Below are 27,345 nucleotides of genomic sequence, written 5' to 3' on the forward strand. Positions count from 1 at the left end.
ATTGTTATAATTGCAGCTAAATAAAGTGTGTGTGGGGGGTGGCTATTCTCACATGGAAGAGTGAACATGGAGATGGAATTTCTAATGTATGAAGCAGCCTGTGGACAGCCTTGGTCCTGAACAGGTTTCTCTTATGTATAGAAAATACATCACTTAGTGTCTCTGAAATTTCTAATTTAACCTATGGGGTCACATTTGTTAAAGGATTATTACTTTATAAGGGGAGTGATGTATAATTTATTAAAATAACCCTATGGGGAGACAGCAGACTACATTTAATAAACTGGAATACCTGCTGGATCCATTGACTGCTCCCAACTGATTCTCACATTATTTCAATAGAGGGGGAAGATGAAAACAATTGCCCTTTATCTAATGTTTACTATGTTGTAGTACTGAGTGTCTCTCAGCTGAAAAACAATTCTGTTAACCGTTCAATTTAAGCTTTGCTGGCAGGTAGGTGATATTTAATTCTTAGGAAAACTAAAGTCCATTAGCTGTAGGAGGCAAGGGAAGGGTTCATCTCCCCCCTTCCCTCCAACCTGCAGTAAAGCCTGGCAGGTAAGACAGTCTTCCCTGAGCTGCCCAGATTTGCCTCTTCTCCCTCGATGGGGTACCTACAAGGTAGACGGTAGGGAAAGGGGGCTCCGAAGGGGTTCTTTTTGGATCAAACACATTAATTTTCCTTTTCCACAGTGATAATACAAAGACTCCTGCCAGCAGCACTTCCATGGCTGTCTGCTGATTGGGTTTCTCGATAGCCACTAACATGACCCTCTCTCAATGGGAAAGCAGATTTATTTCAGACCCCAGGGTGAGGCAGCAATAGAATACCTTACACAAGTCCTACTTTTAAATGAAAGAGAAAGGAACTCAAGGTTCCTGCCCAAATCCCCTGCCTATGCCTTGGAGGAGCTCTGACGGATGTGGGCTTCTTTCCCTGTACCCAGCAGGAGGAACTTCATCAAAAACCCTAGTACTGGATTCTTGAAATCCTGACTGTTTTGCTCCACTGTTCTCTTCTTTTTTTTTAATCATTTGCCTTAATGTATAGTTCTTACCGCCAGACAAATTTGGTATACAGATTTTTATCTTATTTTGAAATCCATCACTGATTTTAAAAAGCAAAGCAAAATCAACTTCCAAATCTAACATAGGAAGATTAAAATAAGTAGTGGGGGGGTCTGTCTTGGGTTAACTGCTAATTAACATGAATAATATTGCAATAAAGCATTATGTAATTATTTCAGCTTAAGGCTGCACCTCGGATGTAGAGCAAATTTTTCTTCAGGGTCTTACTCTGGTCTTACATTTCCTTCCCTTAAATCATTTTGCTTTTTAGACTATTTCTCATCCAATTCCACCTTTGGATACCTATAACAAAAAGCAGCCCTTCATATTTTATGTATTTCTGCTTGAAAACACACATAGTAGGGTTTAGGGTTTAGGGAACAGGGGTGCACAATGGGGCCCCATGGCCCCTTGGTCCTTTGTTGAGCCAGGAAAAACAAACTGGATGTAGGGCTAGTTAGACAAAGTTATTGGTTTCCCAAAATCTCTGCCAGGGAAATGTTTGACTGTAAAGCAAAGCATATGTAGTATCTTAAAAAAAAAAAAATTAATTGCTCAAACATTTACTAATAAGGTAGAACATAGACATCTCCCATTTAATTAAAGAGCAGAATTTTAAAGTAAGTGAAAATAAGGCATTATAGATTAAAGTCATGACTAACATTTATACAATGTTTTATGCTCCCTTATGGTTGGTAGGTGGCAGTCAGACATGATTCCCATTTCATGGATGTGATATTAAGCCAATCACCTGAGACAGGCAGAACTGAGGCTCACACTCTGGCTACCAGACTCCATGGCCTGTGACCTTCCCACTAAGTCAGGCATCTGTGTAATGTGTAGCCATTGGGTCTTTGAGACACAAAAGGACAGAAACTCACTGTGATTATTTAACTACCTTTATCCTCTGAGAGAAGTAGTCCAAAGTTCAGCTACTTCCTCATACCGAAAAATACTTAGACTAATACTTAATTCCACTCTGTCATCACTTTCCAAGCCCGTAGGGACACCCTGATTTCTTAACTTCTTGGCCAGATGCCAGGTATACAGCAAAATGGTCAAAGCATAGACATTGGAGTCAAGACAGCCCCAACTCCAGTCTTGGCTCCTGACAATTTGTGCAGCCTGGATGAGGTAAACATGTTCAGCAGAGTAAGTGATCAATGGATGTCAACAATTATTATCAGCAAGTAATTTGATAAGGCATTAGGCACTGATTCAGAACATAAAAGCAAGCTGCTTGGTGAATTTTTTATGTTTACTAAAGTGAACTGGACTTTGCAGTCCAAGAACTTACTGGTTAGTTGTATCCAGTATTCTGCCATTTGTGTTCTAAGTTGCTAAATATATGGAAAAACAAGAATGGAATAAGAAATACATATTCAGCCATAATGGAAAAAATAAAAATAATTTTAATTAATTAATTAATTAATTAAACACTGTAAACCAGCTATAATGGAAAAAATAAAAATCATTTAAATAAATAAATTTTAAAAAAGAAAGAAAGAAATATTGCTGCTCTCTATAAAATCTTCAGTGGGGATTATCTCTCACGTACCTAGTGTTTTCTTGTGTTTTCTCTTGTCTTCCTCCGTCGCCTCTGTTGCTGGCCATTGACACTTTTTGGACTAGACTTTCTTTATAAAGCAAGGTACTCTCATTCTCAATTCATCCCCTATCTTGGTTCTTTAACAATTTTCAGGTTGTTTTTTAAATGGCTGATATGCCTAAGTTATAAATTGTCATCGTCCTGTCCTCTTCTAGAGTATCTTTTTTTTTTTTAATTGAGTTAAAATACACATGTAATATTACTTTCAGGTGTCCAACATGGTGATTCGATGTTTTTTATACTTTATAAAATGATCACCACAATATATCGTTACTATCTGTCACCAAAGTTGTTGCAGTATCACCCTATGTGTACATGGCATCCCTGTTATTTATTTTGTAGATGAAAGTTTGTCCTCCTAATCCTCTCCTCCTATTTCACCCAACCTACCACCCACCTCTCCCCAGCAACCATCATTTTGTTTCCTGTATATCTGAGTCTATTTCTGCCTTGTTTTGTTTGCCCATTTGTTTTGTTTTTTAGATTCCACATATGACTGAAATCACACAGCATTTGTCACTCAGCATAATACCTTCTAGGTCCCTCCACATTGTTGCAAATGGCAAGATTTCATGGAACATCCTGATCCGTTCGTGCTTACATGTATTTATATATGTTCAGAAACATTTATTGCAGACTTTATGGGATGGGTTATGTGCTGTGCTGGAAATAAATTATGAGGCAGACAGTTCTTTCCTCACAAAATTAACAACTCAGCAAGATGCTGGGGGCGGGGGCGGGGGGGAGGGGGGAGGCGAGTGGACATATGTAACCATCTGGCCAACTTAAACACAGCCTGAAACTTTACTGTTTCTAGGAAGTGTTATATGAGCACAGAAAAGAAAGGGTTTTGTTTTTTGGTTTTTGTTTTTGTTTTTTGTTTTTTCATGAAGATGTCTTTAGATGACTTGAGAGTGGGAATGGTCTCATTTAAATTAGGGTTCAAAAATTGAAATAGAGTATTCTCAGGCAAAAAAAAAGAACCACAAGAGAAGAGTCCTGGCAGCTCATAGGAGACTTGAGAGTCTGTGTAAAGGGGGCATAATCTGCTTTACAGCAAGTGACAGGAGGTGAGGGTAGGGAGACCAGGAGCCAGTTTGTGAAAAGCAGTAAAGCCGGTTCCAGGAAACCACTGTGAAAGAGTTATTTCAGGATGTACAGATTTTCCTTGATTAAATACTGCGTTTCAGGGGAGTTCCCATTGTGGCGCAGTGGAAATGAATCTGACTAGTGTCTGTGATGATGTGGGTTGGATGCCTGGACCTGCTTAGTGGGTTAAGGCTCCCGTGTTGCTGTGAGCTGTGGTGTCGGTCGAAGATGAGGCTCAGATATGATGTTGCTGTGGCTCTGGTGTGGGACAGCAAGCAGCTGCAGCTCCCATTCCACCCCTAGCCTGGGAACCTCCACATACCATGGATTCGGCTCTAAAAAGCAAAAAAAAAAAAAAAAAAAAAAAAAAAAAAAAAAAAAAAAAAAAAAAAAAATACTGCATTTCAGATAGGTTTTGAATTGGTGGGAAAAGTTCCCATTTGCTCACTCTTTCTCAGAGTAAAGTTAAATTAAGGTCTTTCATCAGCCCTACAATATTGTATCAGGAGCAGATGGCAGCCCCGGGCAGAGCAGATGCTCTGGCCCTCAGCATAGGCATCTCGAATCTGGCGTCTGGGTGGGGTGAGGGGGCTACAGCTGTCTGCTTTCTGTCTCGCATGTTTGCAAATGCCCAATTCTTGCTGTGCCGCCTCCTATAGTTGGGGTGTACATCCTCTCTCTACAAAACTGAAATGCCCTGAATGTGCATTTCCTACTCCTTCTGGCTCTTGGAGCAGACACGGTGTCATGAAGGCCACATCCTCAGATGTGGTGAGAAGGTAGGTCAGTGCCCAGAGTCCCTGAGCAATATCTCCACCATGAGCGTTCCAAAATTCTGCAAAGTCCGGGTTCCCATAACAAGAGTATTCATATATATTGTACCAAACTCTAGCATCCAAGCAGGAGAAGACTTTTAGCCTTTGACTTACAAGAAAAATAGCTAATTGGAGTTCCCATCATGGCTTAGTGGAAACGAATCCGACTAGGATCCGTGAGGATGCAGGTTCGATTCCTGGTCTTGCTCAGTGGGTTAATGATCCAGTGTTGCCGTGAGCTGTAGTGTAGGTCACAGACGTGGCTTGGATCCTGCATTGCTATGGCTGTGGCGTAGGCTGGCAGCTACAGCTCTGATTGGACCCCTAGCCTGAGACTCTCCATATGCCATGAGTGCAGCCCTAAAAAGACAAAAAAAAAAAAAAGGAAGGAAGGAAGGAAGAAAGAGAAAGAAAGAAAGAAAGAAAGAAAGAAAGAAAGAAAGAAAGAAAGAAAGAAAGAAAGAAAGAAAAAGAGAGAAAGAAAGAAAGTGACTAATGGTGAAAATCCAATTTCCTAATCTTGTGACCAAATTACAAAATAAATATTCTTTCCTCTGCTCAGAATGCTCCTTCTGCCTGGATATATATATATATATATATATATATACACACACACACACACACACTTAAATTCTAAGTTTCCTCTGAAGCTTTCCCTCCCCCTTCCCAAAAAGAGTAGCACCACTCCTGACCCACCCTTAGAATTGCTCTCATTCCCGTAAAGATTCATTATCCACTTAGAGCTTTCTCCTCAGTAAGACTGTAGCCTCCTTGAGGAAGGTTCTTTTGAATTCCGAGCACTTAGCACAATCCTTAGAACACAGTGGCATTTCAGCCAGTAGTTGATGAAAAGAATGAACCAGTGAACAAGGCTGGTCTCAATCCTAAGTCCTGGGGCCCCTACCGCTGCTTACAGAGCCACACACTAAAGAACAGCAGTGGCCCACTGTACTTTAAGAGTCAGCAGAAACTTTTAAAGAAAAATAAAAAGTAGGAGTTCCCGTCGTGGCTCAGTGGTTAATGAATCCAACTAAGAACCATGAGGTTTTGGGTTCCATCCCTGGCATTGCTCAGTGGGTTAAGGATCCCGTGTTGCTGTGAGCTGTGGTGTAGGCCTGCGGCTACAGCTCCGATTAGACCCCTAGCCTGGGAACCTCCATATGCTGCAGGAGCAGCCCTAGAAAATAAATAAATAAATAAATAAAAATAAAAATAAAAAGTATGTTGCTTGGAGGGTTGAATGAATGATAAGAAGAGACAGAGCCAGAAGCAGAGAAGGTGGCTGGGATATTAAATAAGGCAACTGCATAGACGTGATCAAGGGCATAGTTGAGGCTAGAAGAGCATTTTTATTCCTTTTTTCTTATTTTTGCAGGAGGGAGCATCTTCAGCATGGTTGAATTTGAATAAGATCAAATTACCTCCTGATGGGTTCATGGTTGGCAGGGAGAGCTCAAAATCAGATTTAATTTTTTCTTCTTTTTATGGCCACACCTGCAGGAAATGCAAGTTCCCCGGGCTAAAATGCTATGTAGGAGTTCCCGTCATGGCTCAGTGGTTAACGAATCTGACTAGGAACCATGAGGTTGCAGGTTCGATCCCTGGCCTTGCTCAGTGGGTTAAGGATCCGGCATTGCCGTGAACTGTGGTGTAGGTCGCAGACACGGCTTGGATCCTGCGTTACTGTGGCTCTGGCGTAGGCTGGTGGCTACAGCTCCGATTAGACGCCTAGCCTGGGAACCTCCATATGCCGCATGAGCGGCCCTAGAAATGGCAAAAAGACAAAAATAAAAAAAAATAAAATAAAATGCTATGTAAAGGGAATTGTCCAGTTGGTGGCCTTTTGAATTTGGCCTCTGTCACTTGTGATGCATCTGAGATGTACCCATGTGGTTGCCTGTGTTCATATTGTATGTCTGTTCACCACCTGATGGCCATTTGGAATTTTTCTTGCTTTGGGCTGTTTTGGGGCTGCAGTGACTATGTGCATACAGGTCTTGGGGTGACCTGTGTCCTCATTCCTCTTGGGCAGATAACTAGGAACAGGATTCCTAGGCTGGTACTTTAAGGAGTTTAGTTTTTATTTTATAGGTTTGGAGGATCCGTGGTTTATTTTATATATTTAGGAAGATCCTGCGGACAATGTAGAGAGGGGACAGCCTGGCTGCGGGGAGACGGGTCGGGAAAATTGCTTTTCTGTCAACCTTATGGCAGTCATTGCCACTTCCTTCGCTTGTCAGTGGAGCGGGTCAAGGACATGGAGTCACGTGAAGATTCCAAATCTGTCTTTATTGGTGATCAGCTTCTTCTCATGTGCCGTAGTCTGAAAACATTTTCTTCTGTGGACCAAGTGGAGATGAAAGGGAGTCAACATTTAATTGTTATGTAATTGATGTGTGTAGTGTTCCTCTTTTTTCATGGCTTTAATTGTTCTTTTATTTTCCTTCTTTTCCATTTCATTTGCTGTTAATGTTTCAACCATGGCACGGGAGGTCAGGATTTGAAATGTAACTGGTTGCTGTTTTCCCTTCTTTGTGGTTTTGGAAAAGGGTAAAACGCTTGTAATGGCACTAACTGCCCCCCTTCCCCCAAATTATAAAGTTTATAAAACATAGACAGCTTCTTCCTAAACCATTTTTAAAAATCCAAGTTCAAAGTTCCCGTGGTGGCTCAGTGGTTAACGAATACGACTAGGAACCATGAGGTTGCGGGGTCGATCCCTGGCCTTGCTCAGTGGGTTAAGGATTCGACGTTGCTGTGAGCTGTGGTGTAGGTCACAGATGTGGCTCGGATCCTGCATTGCTGTGGCTGTGGCATAGGCCAGCAGCTACAGCTCCAATTGGGCCCCTAGCCTGGGAACCTCCATATGCCGCAGGTGCGGCCCTAGAAAAAGACATAAAAAAAAAAAAAAAATCCAAATTCAACAAAATTAACAAATGGAGTTCCCACTGCAGTGCAGTGAGTTAAAAATCTGACTGTAGTAGCTCGAGTCACTTCGGAGGCACAAGTTCAATCCTTGGCTGGCTGGTGCAGTGGGTTAAAGGATCCCACATTGCTGCAGCTGCAGCATAGGTCAAAACCGAGGCTTGGATTCCGTCCCTGGCTTGGAAACTTCCATATGCCACTGCTGTGGGTATAAGAATAAAACAACAACAACAACAAAAATAACAACCCACGTGAGTACTTCTGGGTCTAGTTTAAAAAGACATTAACATGATGTAAATCAACTGAAAATTAGAAGCAGAGGATTTGTTCAAAGAGATCTTAGGAGAACTGGCCCAAGCCACTCATTTGTAGACAAAAAACTGAGGCCCAAAGTGCCTGAGTGACTTCACCCCTTCTCATCAGCAACCCCGAGAAGCCATTGCTGTTTCTATAGCAAGACCACGTGCTTCCCCAGATGAAGAAGGAAGAGTTCTCTCTGTTTTCACAATTGAGAACATTGCCTTAGGCTTTTTATACACTTAAAAATAAAAGTCGTCATGATAGGACAAAACTTGAATTTCAAAAAGATGAGCCATATTAGCAGCTATTCAAGAGGAAGGTATATGAAAAGATGAGGCAAAGTTATTTCTCTCGGCAACAAAGGCGTTGAGATTTTCATATTCTATTTTGGGGATGATATTGAAATATTTTGGCACTAAGTACGGTATGACTATTTAACAGACATATTTACTGTTGACTGTTCTGGATGTCCTGAGCTGCCAATAGTTTTGTTTTGTTTTTCTTTGTAACTACATCTCATGGTAACTTTAACTGCAAACACGGGAGGTACCAAGGGAGGTGCTGCAACCTCAGTGGCTACTTGGGTGATGTTCAGTTCCCCACATCCGGGAGGTTGCAAGGATTAAAGGAGACGTGTAAAGGCTCTGGCCTGGAGACTGGCACACGGTGTGTGCTGAACAAAGAGGAGTCTGCTCCTCCTGCTCCTTCTTTGCCCTGTCGTACTTGCCTTCTCTAACCAGGTTTGTCATTTGGAAAGAGATGTATATGGTACCACCCTCTGAAATAGGGCACATCTGAGAGAATAGATTTGTGAGCCACAGCGAAGTTCATTTCTGATCCGAGCTTGAATATTCTGTGTCCATAGGCACCTGGGTTTATGATTTTTGTGTGGCAAGAGAAAATTAACTAGTTAATATGTATCTCAGTTTGGAAGCCCTTTAGAGGCTGAAGACGACCCTGAAGAGTACGATATGATGCAGCCCAGCAGAGGGCAGGAGACTGGAAGGAGAACCAGGAGAGCCAGCCACACGGCAGTCCAGGAGGGGGGTCCTTTTGGGAAGGAGAGAGAAGTCCATTGTGTCCGATGCTGCAGTGGGCCAGGTGGGATGGGAGAAGAAGCGACAAGGGACCTTGTAGAGAAAGACAGCCCACACATTGTCAGCTCTCAGATGCTTAACACTATTGTATGTATGCTTAACGCTCTGCCAGTTGCCCACGTGCAGTACTGATTTAATTCTTGAGAAGACTATCCGCCTGTGATAGATTAGGGAAATGAGCGTTGGAAAAGTCTGGCACCAGTTTGGCTCAGGTCACAGAGCTGGAACTCAGGCCCCTGCCATCTGACTCTTAACCACTGAGCCTCCTTCCTTCCAGAAGACTGGCTTTTGCCCCTGGCGCAGGTGAGGAAGTGAATTCTGTGGGTGGAGAGGGAGCCAGGAGAGGGCGGGGAAGAGAGGATGAGTAGGGGAGAGGGGGCTCATTTTGTCCTGATTGGTTGGTTGGCTTTAGGATGGCAGAGACCAGCACTGTGAAATGTGGACAGAGGCTCAGAGGAGAGCCAGGGGGGCTGGGAGACCTTCAGAGAGCTAGAGGGGGCAGAGGGCAGGTGTGTGTGCGGAGGACAGGGACCTTAGCAAGAGAGCCCCTCCTCCTTCATCACAGAATAGAGCAGAAGGGAATGACCGTGTCGGTCTCATGTCAGAACATCGAGGAAGTTCTCTGACTGTTCTCGCATCTCTCTACCTGAAACATCTGGCTTACGGTTCCACCTTGTCATACCTCTGAGCCCTGAAATAGGATGATTTGCTCTGGGCATCCCCGAGCACTGGGTGTCTGTCTGCATCCATCCACTCCACAGGCTCTGTGGGATATGGACCAGCAGGCCTGCCCCTCACCTGCTGGGTACCACTTGATACTGAGTAAGCCTGAGGATATTTGCATCTAGGACACAGTGCCCCTCTGCAGGGGCTAATGGTTTGGAAAAGGACCAAGATAAGTACACAAATGATTATGATAAGTCTAAGGGGGAAGAACCACAGAAAAAGATGTATGCGTGGTGTTGTGGACTTCAGTGTGGCAGAGAGAGAGGGAGAGAAAGCAGAGCACTTGTGTGAATGATGTGAGGAGTGAGTGTGGTTGTGAGCTGGTGGTTGAAGGAAGGGCGTATTTTCAACTGATAAGGAATAAGCCAATTTCCTTGGAGAACATAGCCTCAGAAATGGCACAAAGCTTATTAGGAAAACGTGGGGTGGTCCCTTCTGGCTAAAGTGTGGAATGTGCTAGAATTTAAGTCCATGATGCAACAGCAGCGCCTTGAGTCCTAGACAAGGACTAAGAAATCCTGCTCACATGAGTTTCTTGGGAGTAGCTTCCTCCTTTTATTGTAGGTGTGTTCAGAGATGGGAATCAGCAGCTTTGGGGTTTAGTCAAGGAGCTGAACATAAGCGTGAGGAACCACCTACCATTTTCATTCGAGAAATTAGGTTACTGAGAGTTTAAGGATCCCAGCACCCACCCAGTCTCCCAAGAAAACTTTGAGCCTATGAGGAAAAGGGCATTTACTGACTGGGTCACTCTGGGGGCGGGGGTGCAGTTTCTGACTGGATCATATTGGGGGTAGGGGCACAGTTTCTGACTGGGTCATACTGGGGGTGGATGCAGTTTCTGACTGGGTCATATTGGGGTGGGGGGAGCCATGTGGGAAGGTGAGCCAGGAGTGTACTTGCTCCTCCAGTTATAGGCTCGAGACCTATGTTGGGTTTCTTACTACTTTCGTAAATTACTATTCTTATAACCATTTCTAGACAAAAGAATAAAATTTAAAACCTCTTTTTCTTTCAGTTAAGAAAAAGAAGCCTAAACTATTAAATAAATTTGATAAGACCATTAAAGCTGAACTTGATGCTGCAGAAAAACTCCGTAAAAGGGTAGGTGGCTGTTTTGTCTTGCACGGAAATGGGCAATGGTTTCGTTATTAAATAAACTCAGGCATTACTCTTGGTTTTGTTTAGGGGAAAAAAAAATGTCAGAGAAACAACCTTTGAGTAGAGTGGATTTTTCCCCAGGCGCATTAGCATTCCACAGGGAGTGAATCAAATGAAAAGAAAAATTGCAGCTCTAATGGCCAAATAGAAATAGAACTTTACTTTCGGTCAGATGACTTGGGAGTCAGGCCCCTTCCATCACAGTCGAGTTGCGTGGCTTTGGGCAAATCATTTGGTCATTCTGAGCCTGTTTCCTTATTTTTAAAAATGAGAATAATAAGTACTCTTCCTACTTGGTTTTTGTAAAGATTAAATAAGACTAAAAAAAAAAATTAGTATTGTCCAGTACCGTACAAGTAGGGGTTTTAATTTTCAAAAACCTCAATGCAAAAAGAAAGAAAAAAAGGTTAGTCCAATACTCTTAGAATGGTTGCTATTAGGGGAAATGACATTAGATTTAAGATTCTTCTTAGTTGGGATTAACTTCATATTCCTCTATTTTCCAGGGTGACTGTTTTATATTTTCCTTTGTCATCTGTTAATTTGAGATATGATTTGCATTGTTTCTGGATATTACAAGTCTTTGAAAACAGTGAATTAAAACTAGACTGCAGATTTCTGTTCTCTTAACTGGGTCATGTTCATCTAATTATTGGGGCAAGTATTTATCCTAATATATTTAATGGTATCTTTACTTTATCGCCTAGAGGCATACTTCATTTTCTTGTACATTCTTGTGCTTCACAGATATTGTACTTTTTGCACATTGAAGGTCTGTGGCAACCCTGTGTCAGTCAAGTGTATTGGTGCCATTTTTCCAACTGTATTTGCTCACTTCGTGTCTCTTTGTCACATTTCGGTAATTCTCAAAATATTTCAAACCCTCCACCAGCAGAAAGACTATGACCCCCTGAAGGCTCAGATGATTAGCATTTTTAGGAATAAAGTGTTTTTAATTAAGGTATGTGCTTTGTTTTTTAGGCACGATGCTATTGCATGCCTAATAGATTGCAGTATAATGTAAACATAACTTTTATGTGCCCTGGGAACCGGAACATTCATAGGACTCGCTTTATTGCGGTATTCGCTTTCTTAATGGTTACCTGAAACAGCCCAAAAGATCTCTAAGATCTGCCTGTACTTGTTCTTTTTTTTTAAATTTTTCATTATAGTTGATTTACAATGTTCTATCAAATTCTGCTGTACAGCAAAGCGACCCAGTCATACACATATATACATTATCTTCCAACATGTTCTATCACAAGGGATTGGATATAGTTAGTTCCCTGTGCTGTACAGCAGGATCCCATTGCTTATCTGCCTGTACTTGTTTCTCATGGAAATTTCTCTTTCTCTTCTCTGTACTTGAATTTATACCCACTATTGGCCTGTAATGTGGTTTTTAATCAGTAGACATTGGCTGCAAAAAAGGGAATAAAGGGACTATCATTCTTAAGCAACAGCAATAAAATGACCCAAGCTAGGTACTAAAATGGGACAAGAATGTGCTTCCCACGTATTTTTCAGAACAGCCTCAGCAAGCGTGGAGATGCTTGTAACTAGCGTTAAACAAGGTTCCCAACCCAAAGCCTGGCTTACCCTTGTCAGCGGCCACTACAAATGTCATAATTCCGAATGTGGCAGCAAAATCACTATCCGTGAAATTAACATGGAGTGATCTCGGTTTCTATCGTGTTTAACTTTATAAAATGAAGCCATCTACTATTTGTTGAAAATTTGCATTCCTTAAGAGACATGAAGCGGGCTCTTCTTTCCCCACTTTTCTCCGCACTGCATGCTGTTTATGAAAATGGGGGAGGGTGCCTCTTTCATAGGTGCCTTAGGGGGTAAAGAAAAAAAACCGAGCAGCTTTGGAGAAGGATTTTTATGTGATTATAATGAATAGTAAATAAGGCCTCCATTATCAAGGGGCAGATAAGCCAGTGAAACATAAAAGCGCTGGAACAGTCATGGGCGTTCTAGCTCACCTGGAGAAATGGTGCTCTCCTCAAGGAGCACCTGCATCTGTAACAGGCTAAATCACAGAAGCAGTTCTTGAATCCGAAACAACAGGGAGCTGTATTATTGACCGAATCATCAGCATAACTTCATTAGGGTCATTATTATAACTGGCGTTTCCAAACAATGCAACCCCCCTGAATAGCTATGGCCCTGAGGGGTGCCCTGCTCAAAGGCCTGGACTTCAGATACTATGTGACATGAAATAGGAGGTTACTTTAGTTTTCCTCCAAAAATCCTATCAACAGATCATATTTCAATCATCTGTTTTTTAAAAATAATATTCATTGTTTAAAAGTCCTCCTTAGATACCAGCGAAAGGATAGGAAATGATGTGCCGAAATGTTTGTTCATTTGTTGGAATCATTTATTATTCTTGTATTATAAATGGAGAAAAAAAAGGAAAGAAGGGAAAAGTTAATCAAGCCAGAGTCAGGCCAGTGCAGAACAGTTCACACCACAGGCCCTAAGTGGACCTGGGAATGCTGCAAACTGGAGGTGGAAGGAGGAAGGGGCGGGCAGAGCCTACTGCTGCCAGATGAACAGGGTGCTTCAGAATAGCTGTTCTGCACCAAGTCCAGAGACAAAAGTTCTGCTGTAGGTCTTCATAAAGGTACACTGGTGGATGGCCCAGCCTCCTCCCTAATGTCACACAGGCCGAGTTTATGTGACCTCTACCGGGTGTGTTAATGTTCTTCAGTGCAGCCCATTGGCCTCCTGCCAAAATGGGAGGGGGGAAATACCCCTCTGTCCAGTGAACTGTCTTGGTTCTAGGATCAAATATAAGCTACGGTGAAGAACAGATGATTTTCAGGCAGTGCTTTGCAAGTATTCTATCTTGTAGTTGAGGTGTTTTTTGTTTGTTTGTTTTTTGGTTTTGGTTTTTTTTCCTTCTTTAGGGCTGTACCTGCAGCATATGGAAATTCCCAGGTTAGGGATTGAATCAGAGCTGCAGCTGCCGGCCTACACCACAGCCACAGCAACTTGGGATCTGAGCCACATCTGCAACCTACACCACAGTTCACAGCAACACTGGATCCTTAACCTACTGAGTAAGGCCAGGGATTGAACCCTCATCCTCATGGATGCTGGTTGGATCTGTTTCTGCTGCACCCCAATGGAAACTCCCTATAGTTGAGTTTTTAAATAAGAATTGTGCTAGATTCTCTTATAGTAAGAACCTGGGAAGGGAAGTTCTTTCAGACTAAAAGCAAACACATTTCCTTCACCAGCAACTGAGACGAGAGCAGGGCTGAAGGTCCTTTAGAAGAGGTACATAGCCCCTGTGATAACAGATACAAAGGATGCATAGGAGAAAGCCAAAATAATCCATTATTTTTATAACCTTGATGGCCAACTAAGGGAATTTTAATTGGGAACAAAATACTTGAGCAAATTTGTTATGAATATTGTTATTCCCATATTTTAAATCTGGGAATGGTACATTTAACATAATTTTCAGAAAAATAGCCTCAACAGTAACAAACAAATAGATTTTCACCTTAAGGTCTAAAGCAGCATTTCATTCCTAATAATCACGTCTTGAGCATTAACCTTAAATAAATTACTAAAGCATATCGAAAAAACATGGCCTCCACATTTGCGATTTCACTTTGCATGAGGCATGTGGTAGGCTGAAAACAGTTGTCCCCCCCGCCCCGGCCGCAAGATATCTGTGTCCTAGGCCCCGGAACCTGTAAAACCTGTAAATGTTACTGAACTTGGAGACAGCGTCTTTGCAGATATGATTCAGTGATGGGTCTTAAAATGGGGGGATTATCCTGGATTATCTAGTTGGGCCCTAAATTCAATCACATGTTTTCATACAAGAGAGATGCAGAGGGAAACATGATACAGACAAAAGAGGAGGCACAGATAGATGAGAAAGCAATGTGAAGGCAGAAGTGGAAGTTGAAATGAGGCAAGAAATGCTGTCTGGAGGCAAGGAGCAGGTGCTCCCCTAGCGCCTCCCGAGGAAGAACAGCCCTGCTGACACCCTGATTTCGGCCCCCATGAAACCGATTTTGGACTTCTGTTCGCCAGGACCCCGAAAGAATGAATTTCTTCTTTTCAAGCCATCAAGTTTGTGGTACTTTGTTACAGCAGCCACAGGAAACTAATACTGGGTGGTTAGAAGAACGTTACATAGGACAACATATTTAACATGAGTTTTTCATTCCTTAAAATCAGTCGTGGAAGAAATGAAAGAGTGGTTTTAAAAACCGTTGTCGTGGAGTACCCATTGCGGCTCAGCGGAAACAAACCTGACTACTATCCCTGCGGATGTGGATTCGATCCCTGGCCTCACTCAGCGGGTTAAAGGATCCGGCGTTGCTGTGAGCTGTGGTGTAGGTCGGAGATGTGTCTTGGATCCCGCATGGCTGTGGCTGTGGCTGTGGTGTAGGCCAGCAGCTGCCACTCCAATTTGACCCCCGGCCTGGGAACTTCCAGATGCTGTGGGTGCGGCCCTAAAAAGACCAATAAATAAATAGAGGAACTTTAATGTAAATATTTCCTGGCTCTGGTTAGTCAAGTTGTTGACAAGTAGATGTCAATAACAGTTGAGTAGCACTGTGTGATTTGCTGAGCCCAATCACACTTGTAGGGTAAAACTTTGTTGTGAAAACTCACTCAGTGAAGGTCAAAACATACAAACCAGGGTCAGCTTGTATCTATGCACTGGATGAATGGATTTATAGGTGCTTGAAGTGTCTGGTAAAGTTCAGCTCAGATAGTCTGTCTCTATCTTACGGTTCCCATATCCCAAGGGGCTGCCATGAGTTAGAAACTGGGAGACATTTGTTTCTCCCTGTGGAGTGATGCTGGATGGACGGGGGTGGCAGGTGGCGGGGGGAGGTTCCTCACCACCATGCCAAGAGGCCAGTGACCCTCTTATCCTGCACGCTCATTCCCCACCAGGCATGCACTTCTCATTGCAGACCCAAAGGCATTCCAGCTGCCTGCAGGAGTTTTCTCCAACTTAAATCCTAAATAATTTTTTTAAGAATGCAAGTAAGAACCATACACCTGGAGGGAAAATGCAATTTCTTTAACAAAGGTTCATGGTACATCCTTTGTCAGGTATTTGTCTTTAAAACAATAAAGTATAGGTATAGTTGTTTCTAGTTTTATGTTCACCATAATGCAGGTCATTATTTAAAGTCTTAAGATAAAATTGGAGTCCAGGAAATTCTGATAAAATTACTTGGTGAATATTAAATAACTATGTTGAATAACACTATGCATTTGAATTTCTTGTATTTATGTCATTTCCTCTTCCTAACAGGGGAAAATTGAGGAAGCACTGAATGCGTTTGAAGAACTAGTTCGCAGGTACCCTCAGAGCCCAGGGGCGCGCTATGGAAAAGCACAGGTACGTGGAAACCCTGCCACTTAGGATGCTGTTTATTCTGTATAATTGGACTTTCACCACCCAGTGTTTGTATTTTATTTTTCTCTTCTCGTGTGTATGCTGAATCAGTTTCTCATGCATATGCCTGAATTCAAGCAAAAAATACTTTTTAAAATAAGACAATTATTGCTGTTTTGCACTGGTGAATTTAGTGGCTTTTCTTTTTCTCCCCCTCCATATGGCTTCTGTCTGGGTTTGCAAAGAAAATAAAGAATAACACTTTTGTCACTCATTTCCCATCACCCTCACGTTCCTTCTGTTTAGACCCACCACGTAGTTTTGACCTCAGGTTCCTTAGGGCTTTAAGAACCTCGTTTTATTGCTAGAGGTGCCTGCAGAAGGTGCTTAGGAAAGACTCTTTTAATATAAAGTGGAATAGGGAGTTCCTGTTGTGGCTCAGTGATTAACAAGCCTGACTAGGAACCATGAGGTTTCGGATTCGATCCCTGGCCTCACTCAGTGGGTTAAGGATCCGGCGTTGCCGTGAGCTGTGGTGTAGGTTGCAGATGTGGCTTGGATCCAGTGTTTGCTGTGGCTGTGGCATAGGCTGGCAGCTACAGCTCTGATTGGACCCCTAGCCTGGGAACCTCCATATGCCATGGGTGTGGCCCTAAAAAGACAAAGTAAAATAAAATAAAATAAAGTGGATAGACTTTGTTCTCTCTGTAGTTTCTATCAGCTGACTCGTTTCTTACCACCTCCCTTCTCCCATCGCCACCTCCACCTTCTCCTTTCTTACTGAACCTTCCCCGTTTTCCAGCTCCTCAATTCATGAAGCTTTTCCACATCTGTCTGTAGCTGCGGAAACCCTCTGTGGGTCACGTACTGTTTTAGGCCCTGGGATTATCTAGAGGACACGCTAGGGGTCTCTGTCCTTGTGGATCTTATATTCCAATGGAAGCTATTTTAAAAGTTTCTTATTCACAATTTTTTAGTGAATAAAAATGTGGCAGGCCCTGTTCCAGGCACTGCAGCCACCCACAAAACATGTGGCATTTTCATTGTGATGGAGAAGACAATCATGAGACATAGAAAATCTATTGCTTTTGCTACTGGATACTTTGTCAGGAGACAAAAACAAGGCAGAGCCCAGCTATAGGATGCGTGAGGGGGTTGAGGTGCTGGATAGGACGGCAGGAAAATATCTCACCACGGACGTGACCTTAGAGCAAAACCCTGAAAGTCTTTACAAATAAATATATATTTAAAGAATATTAGAAATGTTAAATACATTAGACCATCTCACATAGTAATACATGCTGCAAAGAGAAAGTCATGGAATACAGAGCAGGTCATTAAGATGTTCTGTTGGCGTTCTCACTGTGGCACCGTGGGTTAAGAATCCGACTGCAGTGGCTCAGGTCACTGCAGAGGCTGGGGTTTAATCCCTGGCAAGGTGCAGTGGGTTAAGGGATCCAGTGTTGCCATAGCTCATATTCAGTCCCTAGCCTGGGGACATATCTCCATATGCCCGGAGTGGGCCATTAAAAAAAAAAAAAAAAAAGATTTTTTTTTTTGTTTACAGATGTTGTATTTGAGTGACAGCAGACTACACTTGAGATAAGATGATCCAAAAAGGGAGGTGACAAGTGGCTGAGATGTGACAAGGTCGAGGAAGGAGATGTCCAGACAGAGCGAACAGTGGGGACAAAGGCCATGATGCCGGGACTCAGCCTTGGCATTATCTGTGGGGACTAGGGAGGGCTGAGCCGAGAGGGGTGACGTGGTGGCGGTTTAATTCTCTGAGCCGTGGGAGCCTTGGAGGGTTTGTGCATGGCATGCCTGGCTGGTTGTCTGTTTGTTTGTTTTAATGACGATTGCTTTGGTTGCTGGGTGGAGAATAGCTTGCGGAGTAGAAGCCAGGAGAATGGGGGACCTGAGATCCACTGGCTCGGACAGTGCTTATGGCTGTGGAGATGGGCAGTGGACAAGGGCGGAGCCAAGAGGACTTGATGATGGATTTGATGTGAGGGTCAGGAAGAGAGGACTCAAGAGCAACCCTGGGGTTTGGGGGTCGGCCATCTGAGGAGATGCCAGTTACTGACCCAGAAGACGGGTAGAGGCACAGGTTTGGGGGGCTGCACAATCAAGAGTTTTCTTTCGGTCCTGTTAAGTTTGTGATGCCTATGACACAATCAAGTGCACATGTCCAGCAGACCATTGGAGTTTTGGGGTCTGGAACCCAGGATGAAAGCCGAGGCTGATGTGCAAGTGTCAGGCAGTTGAGCTCCTCCAGCCTGCCTCGGAGACCAGACTGTCAGCCCTGCCCGGAAACAACAGATGCAGAGCTGCAGAAATTTTCCAGACCCAGGAGAAGCTGCCAACACCCCATTGGAGGGGGCAGTACAGTCACTTGGGTGTGACACTCATACGGAAACCAACACGTCTAGAGATAAAACAAGTATGTTTTGCTCTGAACTGAGGGTGACAACCACTCAAAATCCAGATACTTAAGTTCTTCCTGTCTTCCCTTTAAAAACTTATTAATTAAATTTGTATTAATTCAGTTTCAATAAGTTAAATTTGTGAAAATTTAATGCAAAGAAGTTCCTTTTATCCATGGTACAATATAGACTAGGTTTATAGCAACTGCAACTGCATTTTTCCTATAAATGAATTTGGTCAGTAATCCTCCTAAACTTCTAAATTGTATTGTCATTATTGAGCAAGAGAATATGTGTGTGTTGCCAAAAGATCACACCTATTCATATAAGTAATGTGCTTTGCCACTAGTTCTGACAATCATTTGATTAAGGAAAGGATGTTAACTCAAGAGAATAATGATTGGGGCAGATGCTAATTATGGCAAAAATGTTTGACGACTTAGAATTTTTCTCCATATGTGATATTAATTGCAGGTACCAAAGTCTAAGTAATGCGGTACTTTTTGCACAAGGCAGAGGCTGTATTTATACTCTTATTTAACAGTAAGAATTTGAGATTTACGCCCCAGCAATATTTCTTATCTCTGAACTATTATGCTGCAAAGTGTTATTGCCATTAATATCAGTGCACAATTTAAGCATGGTAAAATAAGGTTTAATAGACTAATTTAACAGAAACTTTAAATTCATAAGAGTTTTAGAAAAAAGTTCTACAGAGGATGGATTTCATAGGGAGGAATACGATGGCTTTTTCATTCTTTGTCAGCAGATTAAACAGTCAATGGAATATCCCAACACATTTTTAAAATTCCGCAACATTAAATAGACACTATAGTATTTGTCATTTCTAAAATAGCGCTGATATTGTCTTAATCTTTGGATTACTGTAAAAATCAATTTTGACCGAGTTCCCTGATCATCAGACACAAAATATTAAATTATGAGCTCAATTCACTTTATTATCTTACACAAATCATTAATGCCTCTCAGGCAAGATATGCCATACCTCTTAGAAAGGTTGGATCGGGAGTTGTTTCCAATCAAAACGCTTTGTGATGTTAACATCCTGAAACAAATGTTCAGTTTCAGCACAAATCATTTATCTACGTGTGCTAAATTGATCAAAATCAATTTTGATTTTTCAGAGCAAAGCCTATCGGTTTTCTACAAGAGATTTAAAAAATTATGTGCCATTTTAATACCGATATTTTCCAACCCTGGAGGTTCTAAAATGTTTATACTTCATTCAGATGAAGGACTTGAGGATCAGGGGTGGGGACAGAGGAACGAAGTGTGTAGCTGTATCATCATTTTCTCATTTCAGATTGAGTTTAGTAAAGATATGTATTACTCTCTCTATAGAGAATGATGTTTTGGTAGGCATTTGTCCTTGCACTGACCTTGAAAAACCTTCAGTCCTGGGATCTGTTTGGTAGCTCCAAGGGGTTGCCAGATGAAGAAGGCAAACGAGATGGCCTCAAAAGGGCTCTCTCAGCTCTAGGACTGGCATTCTGTGACATCATTTATGAACAGTCATGTTTTGGGGAGTTAACTCACTATAGCCAAACTCACAAGAAACTGATGCCTAAACAGAAAAGCCAGGATGTGAATATATGGAAGGCCACGAAGCAGGATGACCAGTATGGGTCACTGACATTGGATTTTCTCTCTTGGTAGATATGTCTATTCTGGAGACCATTTGCAGATATGAAAAGATTGTTGTATATGTGGAAGCTTTTATCTGTCAGGCACAGGTGAATTGCCCTTTTCTAACCTACAGAGTTTCATCCCATCAATTTTCCTTTATCATAAGTCCATCATTGTCTGTCACCACACTTCAATTCCAGCCCTCTTCGTCTTAGGAAACTTATCCTTATCAGTGCATGTTAATAAGTTATTTCTTTCTTTCTTTTTTTTTTTTTGTCTTTTTGCCTTTTCTGGGGCCACTTCCACGGCATATGGAGGTTCCCAGGCCAGGGGTCCAATCGGAGCTGTAGCCACTGGCCTACACCACAGCCACAGCAACGTGGGATCCTTAACCCACTGAGCAAGGCCAGGGACCGAACCCGCAACCTCATGGTTCCTAGTCGGATTCGTTAACCACTGAGCCATGACGGCAACTCCAATAAGTGATTTCTTTGATGTGGTATTTTCTGAAAAGCTTCCCACAGATATCTTATTTTTATCCATTTGTCCTGGTTCTTGTTAGTTTTTCATTTGGGGGCCAGGTAGGGATGGATCATTTTCTTACTATGTCCTCACATTGTGGGATCATGGTTTTGGTTTTGTTTTTTTGTCTTTTTGCCATTTCTTGGGCCGCTCCCTCAGCATATGTAGGTTCCCAGGCTAGGGATTGAATTGGAGCTGTAGCCACCGGCCTACACCAGAGCCACAGCAACGCAGGATCCCAGCCGAGTCTGCAAATTACACCACAGCTCACGGCAACGCTGGATCCTTAACCTACTGAGCAAGGCCAGGGATCGAACCTGCAACCTGATGGTTTCTAGTCAGATTCATTAACCACTGCGCCACAATGGGAACTCCATGTGGGATTATGCTTTATTTTGCTTCTGTAGGAATCTATATATTGCCTAATAGAACGTACTTTATTTTAACAAGGTAAAAATGCTAAATAGGATAATCTAAGGGAAAAAAACCACGTATACTTCTTTTAGCATCTATATCACATTTTCTCAAATGGTCATCTTCAAATTGTAGTCAACTAAATCTGATGGATTTCCAAAACCATTTTACACATTCTCCCCTCTCTTCCCACCCCAGTATTTTGGTCCCTGTTCTCATGGATGAACTGTTCTCACCTACTGAAAGACATCATTCTAATTTTGGGTCCCCTGCATCATCAGATGTGCCCCCTCTCCTGGGACTTTCTTATCAGCTTAGAAACAGGCTCTAATATTTCCCATTGCTTAAAAAAACCCAACCAAACAAAAACAAAACCTCTCCCTTTTGTCTACATTACCTACAATTACTGGTCCATCTCTCTACTTCCCTTTACAGCAAAATTCCTTGAAAGCGTTGTCTTTACCTCCCTCCCTCCTGTTTTCTCTTAAACCTGCTCCATTCAATTCTGGGTCCCCAGAAGCCCCATGGAAATGCTCTTACTGGGGCCACGAGAGGCACCACATTGCCTAGAATGCTCTTCTCCCACATATGTTGGTGCCTCACTTCCTCTCTTCTCTCAGACCCTCTTTGACCATCTTGGTTAAAGCGGAATCCTCCCTGCCGCCCACTCCCAGCGTTCCTAAGCCTGCATTGTATCCACAGCATTTATGGCATTCCTAAGCCAGGAATTCCTAAGCCTGCATTGTATCCGCAACACTTACAGCCCCAAGACACGTGATACTTTCATTTGCGTATTGATGTACCTTTCTAGAACGAAGCAAAAAGAGAAAAGGGCTTTGTCCGTTTTGTCCAATCTGTCTGCCACCTGCATAGAACAATGCCTGACTCCCAGAATATAGCTGTTGAATGAATGAATGAACACAGGGATAAACCAGTGAAAGAACAGGACCTGCGGATGGGAGCTCTGTCTGCTAATGTTAATGTGTAACAGCCCAGCATGTATTAGCCTTGCTTTCACGATATTCTTTCTCCTCTGTAGTCCTAACTTTTCTTCCTATTACGAAAATAACGGGTTGTGTTGCTTTGCTTTACTTGTTTATCCTTCATAAAAAGAAAATTTTCATTTGTCCTGGATTACTTTTTTAAAATTAAGGTATAATTGATTTACAATGTTGTGCTAATTTCTGCTGTACAGCAAAGTGACCCAGTCTCCTCTCTCTCTCTCTCACGCGCGCACACACACACACACACATATTTATCTTCTTATATTATCTTCCATCATGTTCTATTGCAAGAGACTGGATATAGTTCCTTGTGCTATATACAGTAGGACCTCATTGCCCATCCATTCTCAATGTAATAGTTTGCATCTACCAACCTCAGGCTCCCAGTCCATCCCACTCCCTCACCCCTGACCCCGGCAACCACAAGTCTGCTCTTCATCTCTGAGTCTGTCTCTGCTTTATAGATAGGTTCATTTGTGCCATATTTTAGATTCCACATATAAGTGATATCACGTGGTATTTGTTTTTCTCTTTCTGACTTACTCTGCTTAGTATCAGAATCTCTAGTTGCATCCATGTTGCTGCAAATGGCATTATTTTGTTCTTTTTTATGGCTGAGTAGTATTCCATTGTGTATATGTACCACATCTTCTTAACCCATTCATCTGTCAGTGGACACTTAGGTTGTTTCCATGTCTTCACCTTTGTAAATAGTGCTGCTATGAATATAGAGGAGCATATATCTTTTTGAATGATGGTTTTGTCCTGATATATGCCCAGGAGTGGGATTGCTGGATCATATAAATGGTAGCTCTATGTTCAGTTTTCCGAGGCACTTCCATGCCCTTCTCCATAGTGGTTATACTAGTTTACATTCCCACCAACGGTGTAGGATGGATGTCTTGGATGACTGCTCTTTTTTTTTTTTTTTTTTTTTTTTTGGTCTTTTCTAGGGCCGCTCCTGCGGCATATGGAGGTTCCCAGGCTAGAGGTCTAATTGGAGCTGTAGCTGCCGGCCTACGCCAGAGCCACAGCAACACGGGATCCAAGCTGCGTCTGTGACCTACAGCACCGCTCAGGGCAACGCCGGATCCTTAACCCACTGAGCAAGGGCAGGGATCAAACCCGCAACCTCATGGTTCCTAGTCAGATTCATTAACCACTGGGCCACAATGGAAACTCCTCGGATGACTTTGAAAACATGTCCCAAAGCCAACTTTTCATAAATATTTTGGGTAACTGCAAAAATAGCTTGTCCTGGGACATTTATCCCGTGCCGAAACTTCCTCTAGTGTGAAGATGATTTGGCCGAGAAGAGGAGGAGCAATGAGATCCTGCGCAGGGCCATCCAGACCTACCAGGAAGCGGCCAGCCTGCCGGACGTCCCCGCAGACCTCGTGAAGCTGAGCTTGAAGCGACGGTCAGACAGACAACAGTTTCTAGGTGAGATGGCTAAGAATCTGCTCAGTAGCAAATGGTGCGCTTTTATCTTGAAAAGCCTGACGGCTGTGTGTACTTGTAGAAAAGTTTAGTTACATGGAAGGAAACCTGAGTATTATAACTCATTTCAGGCAGTTTATCTGATGGTGACAGACTGAAATAGCAATCCTAATCTTCATACTGGCAAAGATGCAGATGGTATTTTTGCCGCCAACCCACCCCACACACATTTTACAGATGAGGCAAATGGAATCTTGAGAGGTTGGATAATTTGCCTAAGGAATCATAGCTAATAAATTAATAGGTCTGGAATCAAGAGCTCCTCCTATCATCCCAAACTCTTCTCTTTCTGAACTATCACCAACTGGTTCACGGAGGCTAAAAGCATCAGTGCAGTAATTTTTTTTGTGGCCCCAGTCCCCCCGGGCCAGGGATTGAATCTAAGCCTCAGCCGTGACCTCTGCCTCAGTTGTGGCCACACCGGATCTTTTAACCCTGCTGCAGTCGGATTCTTCACCCACTGGACTACAGTGGAAACTCTGAGTGCAATAATTTTTCTGGAGGAATGGTGGTTCTAAGCCCTCTAAAAAAATTTTACCTGTTGGAGTTCCCGTCATGGCGCAGTGGTTAACGAATCCGACTAGGAACCATGAGGTTGCGGGTTCAGTCCCTGCCCTTGCTCAGCGGGTTAATGATCCGGCGTTGCCGTGAGCTGTGGTGTAGGTTGCAGACGCGGCTCGGATCCCGCGTTGCTGTGGCTCTGGCGTAGGCCTGCGGCTACAGCTCCGATTAGACCCCTAGCCTGGGAACCTCCATATGCCGCGGGAACGGCCCAAGAAACAGCAAAAAGACAAAAAAAAAAAAAAAAAAAAATTACCTGTTGAGTTTTTTACTTTATACCGTAGAACATGATAGGGAAAAAATGTTCATCAACAAGCAAATTTGCAAATTCTTTGAACAGAGCCGCATAAAGCATCTACTCTGACTGACCCAGGTTCCCAGGGCCAAAGGCAAGCGAGACTCACTTTATTTTAACCAGGCTAGTGGTGGGTTCTCTCTCACCCAGAATGCCCTCAGTGTGCCGGGAGGGGAGACTAAAGCATGTGTAACTGCTCAGGTGGGCTCTCTGCTGGCTGGATAGGTTATGTAGGTGAATTATCTCAGTGTCACTAGAAGAGCCCCATGAAAGTAGTGTTCAAAGCCAACTGAACCTTGTATCAGTTTTCCGAGGGTTAGAATTAAAGGGAGTTGTGTCGCTTTGGTAGATGAGTTAGAAACTGGAAGAAATAGCCCATTAGACATATTCATAAGGGCTAGTCCAGGGGAAGAAAAATGCACAGCACACAGAGCGGATGGAAAAGGCAGGGCTGCGGCTCCATGCACGCACGCACCTTGGGTGCGCAATCAGTATCACCAAGCTGTCCTCTTTCCGCAGGCCTCTGATGTGGCTCTGTTTGGCACGGTGGGTTTTTTACATTAATTTTTATTTTTAAAAAGAATACATAGGTGTTCCTGTTGTGGCTCAGCCGGTTATGAACCTGACGAGTGTCCATGAGGATGCAAGTTTAATCCCTGGCCTCACTCAGTGGGTTAAAGATGCGGCATTGCCATGAGCCGTGGTGTAGGTCACAGACATAGCTCGGATCCCGCGTTGCTGTGGCTCTGGCGTAGGCCCGCAGCTGTAGCTCCAATTGGACCCCTAGCCTGGGAACCTCCATATACCGCAGGTACGGCCCTAAAGAAAGAAAGAAAGACGTAAAATATCTTTCATCTTGATTCCTGGATTTTTGGTGCCCTTTTATTAAACTCTGCACTAACTGTCAGCCTCATCACCCTATATAGCCCTGGAGAAAGATGACCTGTGAGTAGGTCTGACCTTCTTTCGAAACAGTCCTTCAATATTTGAATCTAGTCTTCTCTCTGAATGAGAATGAGACGGGGAGGGAATCCGACACAGACAAGGTGGTTCGTTCCTCGGAGGCAGCATGGAAGGAACAGGGAGCATGTGGCAGCAGGACAAAATCTCACCTGGGCCTTTGCTGTGGTTCAGCTGGGGGGAGTTTAGAGGCAGAAGGAAAGTGTGAGCCTAGGCTGGGCAGATGAGAAGGAAGGGTCCAGGGAGGGGGAGTCAGATTTATTCATGAAAGAAAGAATGGCTGAGCAAACCACCCTAGGTCGCCAGTAATGGAGAGTGGGTCATGGGGTAAAGTAGCGGTATTTTATGCCAGGTAGGTTTTCTGTTAGTGAGGCATCTAACTGCAATTAGCTTTTTTTTTAAATTATTAACGTATAGTTGATTTACAGTGTTATGCCAATTTCTGCTATACAGCAAAGTGACCCAGTCATACCTGTGTATACATTCCCTTTCTTAGATTATCTTCCATCATGGTCTATCCCAAGAGAGCAGATAGAGTTCCCTGTGCCAGGCAGGAGGATCTCATTGCTTCTCCTTTTTAAATGTAATAGTTTACGTCTACTAACATCAAACTCTCAGTCCATCCCACTCCCCCCCCCCAAAAAAACCTAAATGCCATTTGCAGGCATGTGGATGCAACTAGAGATTCTCATACCAAGTGAAGTAAGGCAGAAAGAGAAAGACAAATACCGTATGATGTCACTTGTACATGGAATCTAAAATATGGCACAAACAATCCTATCTGCCTTAGCTTATTGATGGTCCTACCATCTTAGCTGATTTTCAGTTTGTCAGCAAAACCCTAGTGGTAATTAATCTCATTATGTATACTAGTCTCATTTGGAAAACTTTCTGTTATACTTGTCTTTCCAGCTATGATGAGGAGTAATGACGCCTGGCCCCTGAAATCTTAAATTCCATAAGAGAGCCGTAAAAATGAATTGAAGCTAGGTTTTCATGACATATGTGCGCATAGTATCTTATTGTCCACCAGAGGGCGCCCTAATACCGAACGATGCCTCCTTTGCCTCCATGACTAGGTCGAAACCCAGAGAGAGAGCACCTCAGTGCCTCCTCAGGTTCCATGGAGGGTGCTGGACCCTCTATGAAATCTATTAGATTTTTTTATTTACCTGTTCTCTATGCATAATTTTAAAGTTAGTCATAATAAACCAAAAATATCCCAGAAAAATACTTTTTAAGTAAGGACTTGATAACTGAAACTTTCTTAAGAAGGAATTTGACATCAAAGGATAAATGTTGATGATGAATTTAGAGAAAAAGAATATATATATATAATACATATAAAAAACTGGGTAACTTTGATGTGCAGCAGAAATTGACAGGACATTGTAAATCAACTATAGAAAAATTAAAAAGAAAAAGAAAATAAGAATGCCTTTAAAATATTTATCATCAGTATTATATTCAGTATCTTCTTATGGGAGCTACTGATGCTTTGGCAGCTGCAGAATGAAATCCTAATAGAGACTTAGCTGTCAGTATACAGTCAGATTTAAGCAGGTCTTCAGGCTCTGTTGAATAGTCTCTTATAATGTGTAGTCTCAATACAAAGGTGAACATAATCTGTCTTTATTTCTACTGTTTTTTTTTTTTTTTTCTTTCCACCGAATCAGGTCACATGAGAGGTTCCCTGCTTACTCTACAGAAGTTAGTTCAACTCTTTCCTGATGACACTTCCTTAAAGAATGACCTTGGCGTGGGGTACCTCTTGATAGGAGATAATGACAATGCCAAGAAGGTTTATGAAGCGGTGAGCAAGCAGCAATGTGCT

The 27,345-nt window shown here is 42.7% G+C and overlaps 1 protein-coding gene across 18 annotated transcripts in view; it reads left to right on the forward strand.

The window, feature by feature from the left end:
- ASPH (aspartate beta-hydroxylase) overlaps positions 1 to 27,345 on the forward strand; it is a 203,362-nt gene that overhangs the window by 122,152 nt on the left and 53,865 nt on the right. For all 18 annotated transcript variants that reach the window (XM_021089316.2, XM_021089323.2, XM_021089329.2 and 15 more), the window contains 4 exons: positions 10,651 to 10,736; positions 16,099 to 16,185; positions 23,488 to 23,638; positions 27,188 to 27,324. In XM_021089316.2, the coding sequence (XP_020944975.2) occupies positions 10,651 to 10,736; positions 16,099 to 16,185; positions 23,488 to 23,638; positions 27,188 to 27,324 (461 nt within the window). The remainder of the gene's footprint in view (positions 1 to 10,650; positions 10,737 to 16,098; positions 16,186 to 23,487; positions 23,639 to 27,187; positions 27,325 to 27,345) is intronic.

Source organism: Sus scrofa, chromosome 4 (genome assembly GCF_054392235.1).
Source record: "Sus scrofa isolate SSC_HxYL_T2T_F1_AM1 chromosome 4, Sscrofa_HxYL_maternal_Yorkshire_Landrace_v2.0, whole genome shotgun sequence".
Taxonomy (NCBI): Eukaryota; Metazoa; Chordata; class Mammalia; order Artiodactyla; family Suidae; genus Sus; species Sus scrofa.